The sequence below is a fragment of the Natator depressus genome, chromosome 5, assembly GCF_965152275.1.
Source record: "Natator depressus isolate rNatDep1 chromosome 5, rNatDep2.hap1, whole genome shotgun sequence".
NCBI classification, from domain to species: Eukaryota; Metazoa; Chordata; order Testudines; family Cheloniidae; genus Natator; species Natator depressus.
In genome coordinates this window covers 112,521,918-112,529,423 of record NC_134238.1, presented here as the reverse complement: position 1 = coordinate 112,529,423, position 7,506 = coordinate 112,521,918, and the positions used below count along the sequence as shown (strand labels likewise).

The window sequence follows — 7,506 nt, the reverse complement described above, 5'->3', positions numbered from 1 at the left end:
TTACTTATTTTTGGAGGGGGATAATAAATCTGTTGAATTTAAGAGCATTGTGGGCCCAGTTTTGCAGAGTGGCAATTGTTCTCATTCCTATTAAATTCAATAGGAATTGAGGGAATTCACTGCCTTCCACAAGGTGCTTGACAACCCACAAGAATGAGCCTTATTTACACAATTACTTGGAATGGGACTAAAAGGAGGCTGAAGAAAATATGACCTAATCCAACTGCTGTTGTAGTCAGTGGGAATCTTTCCATTGACTTAAATGGATGTTAGATCGCACTTACAAAGAAGAAATTTGTTTCTGAAAGTGGAAGGGGAGAAAAGGGCATTATGGAGAATATGCAGGAAGGAGATGGCTTGCCAAGAAGATCGCAGGAAAATATAGGAAACAGGGCATCAAACTTAGAGGTGGAGTGTAAAAGAAGTGTTGGAAGATCCAAAACTAGAGGATGTCATTCAAAAGGATTTGATTAACTGTGGAGTTTCCAAGGACCTGGTTCAACACAGACTGGAATGCAGATGGAAGACCCAAAGATCCAACCCCACATAGCTGGGACTAGGGCTAGAAGAGATGGTTTGTCAGGACCAAGGCTTGTGACTATGTCCTGATAGACCATCTAAAAAAACCCGCTGAATACGCATGCTCAGCATAAGGAAAACAACATGCTGCCCATGCATACTTAGCTATTTTTGTTATTTTATGTCTCCATTTCCTGACCAGTTTCCCCCAAACTGAGCAAAGCACACACTGAAAACTATGTACAGTAATTTTCCAATTCTGAACATCACTCCATTACTCCTGATTATACTGGACCAGGACTCAAAAGGGAAGGAAAGAAGTACCCACCAAGGGCATGTGGAGTATGCTGGCCCTCACTCCAAAAACACAGTTTGCCCCCTCCTCCCATGAATGGATTAACATAGAAAAAAATAAAAGACTGTTCCATGGAGGGAAAACTCAAATCTGTTTTAAGCACAGTGACAGTCTTTTGCCATATGTATATACAGTACCTAGCACAAAGAGGTCCTGGTCTGGGCTTGTCTACACTACCCACCGGATCAGCGGGGGTCGATTTATCGCATCTAGTCGAGATGCGATAAATCGACCACTGAGTGCATTCCCGTCGACTCCAGTACTCCACCAGAACGAGGAGAGCTAGCAGAGTCAACGGGAGAGCGTCAGCTGTCGACTTACCGCAGTGAAGACACCACGGTAAGTAGATCTAAATATGTCGACTTCGGCTACGCTATTCACATAGCTGAACTTGCGAGATCGACCCTGCATGGTAGTGTAGACAATCCCTTACTACTGCAATACAAATAGATAACAACCCCAGGTGTTTTTACACAAGAAGAGGGAGCTAATTTTGACTATGATGTTTGGGTTACTTACAACATTTTAGGAAATAATTGAAATTTCTTTTGCTTTCTGTTCTTTGGTAGGGGTAAGAAGAGATGCCCTAGAAGGTACAAGCTTCTCTGTAACTCCCATTACTGTAGCATGGGCATCTCAGGACCAGTCATTAATGTATTCTCATAAAATCCCTGTGAGGTAGGGAAGTACTATTCCCCCATTTTACAGATGGGGAACTGAGGCACAAAGAAACTAATGGACATTTTTAAGGTATTTAGGTACCTAAAGTTGCAGATAGGTACCTAAGCCCAGAGCCTCAAAGGTATTTAGACACCTAACTCCCACTAAAGTGCTTTAAGGATCTGGGGTCTAGTGGGATTTGCAAAGGCACCTAGATCTCTAACTCCCATCCTAGGGTGTCTCTATGCATCGTTAGAAGCCTAAATACCTTTAAAAATCTGGCCCTGAGTGACTTGCCCAGGATCACACTGCAGGTCAGCAGCAAAGCAGGGGTGTCCCAGGTGCTGGTGGGTGTGGAAGGGGGTCTGGTTCTTCAGCCTGCCGCCCCTTGTAGCTGTCCAGAGAGCAAGGCAGCTGGGAGAGGCCGGAGGGAAGACGCGGGGGGCGAGGGGCTGCGTGTGAGACGGCGGGACTCCCGCTCCCCCGAGGCCTCCCGGAGAAGATGGGTGTATCGATCGGCGGAGCCTCCGCACCTGCTCCCTCTCTCGCCTGGCAAGAATACGGCGGCCAGCCGAGCCCGCCCCAGTCACAGGAGTTCACCGCACGCTGGTCGCTAACGAGGCGGCTGGGCTGCAGCCGGCTGGCGAGATCGGGGGGGCGCGGCAGGGGGCTGATGCAGCACAGCGGGGCATTTTGCAAGCGTGGCACCGCGTTGTCCAGCTCCCCTGCTCTGTGTCCTACCTGCTAGGAGCAGATCTTCGCCCTCCCCCCCCGTGGCCACTAGTTTGCTGGCGGGACTGAGAAACGCCCTATGTCTCCAGCACCAGCTGCAGTGGGCGAGAGTCCCGTCCCTGCCCTGCCCTGCCCTGCCCTGCCCCTCCTCGCCACCCTTCCCGGGGAGGTTAACGGGGTGGGAGCAAACATATGGTCCGCCCCAGGCTGGGGGGGCGGGGAGGAATCACGCCCCTTTCCGTGGTGCCTGGTTACCGAAAGGTGAAAACTGCGCGTGTGTGTGTGTGGCCGCGATCCTTGCCCCACGTGGGGCTGCACGGGCATTTGGGGAGAAAGAACCGGCCTTGCCTCAAACGCGTGGCAATGATGGGACCTGCCCGGGTGGGACGAGGAACGAGGATGGATGCGGGCGTTTCCTTCGCTCTCAGCCACAGGCAGCCGGGGTTTGGGCAGGGGACGTTGCTTCTGATTGTCGGTGGCTAGCTAGGGGCGAGGAGAGGCGACACGCGTCTCTGGCTCCTGGCATTAACATATTTCGCTGCAGCGAGCGAGAGAGAGACTAGGGCAGGGACAAGAACGACCCGCTGTCCTGAGGTGCACCCGAGCTCTGGTGCTGCGAGGAGAGAGAGCCCCAGGGCGCCCCTCCTTAGCAGCAGCCTCCAGGAATGACTTCAGCTGTCTGTGGGCAGGAAGGGGAGGGGGGCTTGTTCATACATACGCGCGGCTTTGGGAGTGTTTTACTAAAGGAAAACCATCAATCACCGGAGGATTGTGGCAGGGATAGCGTGACTTGAGATGGGGCTGTGTGTGTCTCTCTCTCTCTCTGTTGCTGAACTCCTTGCTCTGGACACAAGTGCAGCCACTGTGTTGTGACGATTTTGAAGAGCCAGGCATTTCCTGTAGTCAGATGGCAGCTTGAATCACAGTCCCCCACCCTTCACTTACCTCTGCTTGGTTGTTTCTTTCTTTCCTTCTTTTTTTTTTTTTTTCTTGGTCTGGGCGAGGGTGGTGGTGGGGGGGTGTTTCTATCTTACTTTGTTTCTGATTGGTTAAGCAGCTCTCCTTTTCATGTGTGATTACTAGAAACACTTTAAATGCTGCTTTCTCTTCCCCCCCCCCCGTCCTAAACGGTGCACCCAGCACAAGCTGTTTTGACAATTCATAAGTTTTTTGCTTTTAAAAAAAAAAACAACAAAAAGCCCATGACAAAGCATTATGAGGTTGCAAGGGTAAGTGTACTTTTTTTATTACAAATTTTCTTGCTTTGGAGAAGCATGGTTGGTGAGGGGAACTCTTACTTAGCTCTCATTCAAATGGCCGGGCGGGGGGGGGGGGCTTTTGCTTTTTCTTTTCTTTTCTTTTCAGTAGCTGTTCTAGTGGGACACTTATTCCGCTTCTGCAGGGAGGGGCGGGGAGAGACGAGAACAGGCTAAACCGTCTACCTGAATTCAAATGCACCTGGAATCGATGGCTGACTGAATACAACCTGATGATTGGACCCTTTGTGTGTGTGGATGATCAAGATACTATTGCTCAAAAAGAACAATGGATTCATCACCCATTCAAACATTTCTCCACTCTTGCCTGCAGCGCACATCCGGGTCTTTTTGTTTTCCCTTTCTCTCCCCCCCCCCCCCATAATTGACACTTCTTCATCAGATGAAACTGTCCCCTCAAAGGCACTTTTCCTTAACCATATGATGCGCCACTTCTGTCATGCTCAACTGTGAAGGGGTGGGGCAACGGAAGTATTTAAAACGGCATGGGATACTAATTAAAGTCTCTTCCGCCCAGCCTCTCTCCCCTTTAAGACCAGGAGGAATGTGTTTGAGGTGATGGCACCTGCAGCTTTCATGAGACATTTTCTAAAACGCATGACCCAGCAAAAAGATACAATTTTAGAATGTCTTTCTCCCCCCATCGGATTTTGAACTGTATCAATCTCGCTTTAAAAAACAAAACAAAACGTGTTTTGAGTGCGTTTCAATCATGGGATGGAGTTGCTCTTTTAATAGTCTCAGGCTATTTCCGGGGGGGGACTGTGATTAGCAGTTTACACAACAGCTGTTTGGAGGAAGGGGTAGATGGAAATTACCTACAAAAGGAACCCTGCCTTTTTAAAATTGGCACGGTTACTTTAACAGCGCCCTTGGATGTTGAAATTATGTCTCAAGGCTACAAAGGTGGCCATAAGGCTCCTGTAGTTCAGACAACACACGAGATATTGAAGCCTGCAAGTACTGTAAATATATCGGTGAATATTTACCCTTGCTTCAGCTGTGTGAAGCAGGAACGGGTCGCATTGATTTTATTTTTTATGAACAAGTTACTTCTAGCCACCCACTGTAACCACTCTTGAAGGCATTCCTGGACACTTGAAGTAACTTTTCTAATGTTATGGTACTTAAATGGGTTAGGGGTTGGTTTGTTTTTTCCTATGGCCATTGTGATAAGTAACTTTCATGGACTTGTTCTGACAGCTGCAGAAAGTAATTAAATGCTAATTAATTTCACCCTCACTTGAAAGTGATGCAGACAATTGTCATCCTCAAATAATTGTTTTTGTTAATATCTTTAGACTATTAGCTACTACTGAAAGTGACCAAAATGTTTATCTAATTTAAACCACGTAAATAAGGGACAAAACAGGCACTGAAGTTTGCAAGGAGACATTGTAAAGAAAAAAATTGTAAACCACTATTTTCCCCCAAGATTACTTCAGTTTAAAGAAGAACTGTTGTTTAATAAAGTAAACGCTGCCCCTTTTGGGGCAGTAAATAGTAGCTGCATACATTAATAGCATTAGTTTAAGTAGATTATGCAATAACTCAACATTGTTTGCTTAGTTCAGACATTTTTATTTGCTCCCCAGGAATTGCATAAATATTTGATTGTTGCTCGAAGGAAGCTAATATTCAGAAAAATAGGATTGGGTCAGAATATTCAGTTAAATATTCCCGTACAGTGAAACATCTGGCAATCTGTTGGATACTTGGGGTATGTCTATATTTCAGAAAAAGACCCATAGCATTGAGTCTCACAGCCTAAGAGAACTGACTCATACTCACTGGGCTCACGCTACAGGGCTCCAAATAGCAATGTAGATGTTTGGGTGCAGCCTGGAGCCCGGGCTCTGAGACACCTCCGCCCCCTGGCCAGGTCTCAGAGCCCAGACTCTAGCCTGAGCTGCAACATCTACACTACTATTTTTAGCCCCACAGCACAAGCCTGAAAGTTGACCCAGGCTCTGAGATTCATTGCCATGGGTCTTTTTCTGTAGTGTACATGTACCCCAAAGAGTCCGATTCCAAGCTTACTGAAGTCAAGGGAAAAAGATTCCACCTGACTTCTATGGGCTATGGTTCGGGCCCCTAATAGATCTAATAGAGGTATTTTCTTTTGCCAGTTTTCTGTTGGCAGAATGGTTATATCTCCCTAGCACTCTGGGCCCAACTCAATTTTAAGTATTGCTTTTCCTTTTTTACAGCATTCACAGGGAATGTGATGGATGTTATAAGCATTTATACTTCTCTATGTAACTTACACATATGGATTCACCAGCATCTTTTTTTCCCATTATTAGTTGGGTACTTTAAAAAAAAAAAAAAAGTCTTTTCTAAGACACTATATAGAGAGGTAGGCAGTTATCTAAGAAGGACAGAAAAAGTACCAAAATTATATAGAAATAAACAGCTTCTGTAGATATTCATTAAATGCATAAATTAACTCTTAGTAGATACAGGTAAGGGTCACAGGTAAGCCTATTTCCTCATCATCACTCCAGGTAGGAAGTTCATGAAATCTGGTGGATGTTTTCAGTCTAGTGGTTACAGACAACTTTCCAATGAGCTGGTCCTTCTAGAATGCCTGTTCAAATCCAGCCAGTTCTGTCAGCGTGATGACACGGTGGAACAAAATTGATGTTCTTACTAGATGCACAAGGCAATACAAAGACCCTTGTACACATACTTGGTCTTCTACTTGTGTTAGCACAAAGGTGGAGATCATGGTTTTTGGGGATTGTGTGTCCTGGTTGGAGTGCCCTCTACCAGCAGGCTGTAATACCATTAATACCGCCTTTGACTGTGTGATTTATTGTGTCAGTGTGAATGCTGTTGGGGCTGAGGTTTTCTGGGGGCAGAAAAAAGGTAGGTCATCTTTTGACATAGCAATGTATTGATGGAATATACAGACTCCACCCAAGTCAGAAAAGGGTTAATGGGGGCTCTATCAGCCCTGCCCCATGACACCTGAGACAGGGAGAACAGACCTTGAGCTCTCACTGTGGGAGAAGGCTGGCGGGGTCCAGGAACCCTGGAAGATTGAGACCTACTAGGGCCTTCCTGAGGAAAAGGCACCGTTAAGGTTTCTTTGTGTTTATTTTGGACTTTGGTTACCTGGGCAGAAGTGGAACCTTTATGGGACTTAGTTGGAGAGCTAAGTCGCCTCCACTACCATCCAGGTTGGGGTGGATCAGCTGAAGACTAAGAGAAACTGAGGCAGAGCCACTGCTATGTTGATCCATGCCATGAAGTGGCATACTGGAAGGGTGTATGGCCACAGTATGCTGCTATTTTGGAGGTAGGAAGTAGGAGTGAAGGGCAACAATGAAAAGCAAACAGTCTTCCACCTTGTGTAATCTGAGTCCTACTAGTCTGAACTCACTGTTGAACCTTTAAAATCTGGGAGTTTATAGAACATCAGATTTAAACCAAACTGCAAATAAAGGGCTCCTGAATGACAAGCAAAATTCATCATGACAGTAGATGAGAAATCCGATGGGGATTATCTTCCATAATAATGGATAAGACTCCAATTCACTGAACAATTTAATGGTGGGGGGAAACTTACCTTCTCCTGGCTGTTACGTAATATTTAGAACAAATTCTGTGTTCTCATCAAAACACAATGTATAGTAGCATTCTGAAGAGTGCCCACAGGAGTTTTCATTCAGAAATACTGAAAATTAGAAGGGAATTGTGAACATAATATTCATGGTGACGTGTGTGATATCATGCGGAGGCAGGTGATGAACAGCTCACCCACAGATCTTTCAGCTGCAGAGTAAGGTATAGCTCAAAGATGTACTGATGTGTTTGAGCAAGTTATGTAGTTTTTATTTTATACACTTCACCAGGACTAAGATAAGTATATTTGACATGCATGTGAATGTCAAAATGCAGAAAGTGAGAATTCAGAGGCAATAGAGAGGACAATACAAACACATTCACTGGGAAACT

General features: G+C 45.9%; 1 protein-coding gene across 1 annotated transcript in view; it reads left to right on the top strand.

Moving 5' to 3' along the window:
• Positions 1-3,478: 3,478 nt before the first annotated feature.
• ELAVL2 (ELAV like RNA binding protein 2) overlaps positions 3,479-7,506 on the top strand; it is a 169,934-nt gene continuing 165,906 nt past the window's right edge. The window contains exon 1 of the mRNA XM_074953471.1: positions 3,479-3,495. Coding sequence (XP_074809572.1) covers positions 3,482-3,495 — 14 coding nt within the window. The 5' untranslated portion in view covers positions 3,479-3,481. The remainder of the gene's footprint in view (positions 3,496-7,506) is intronic.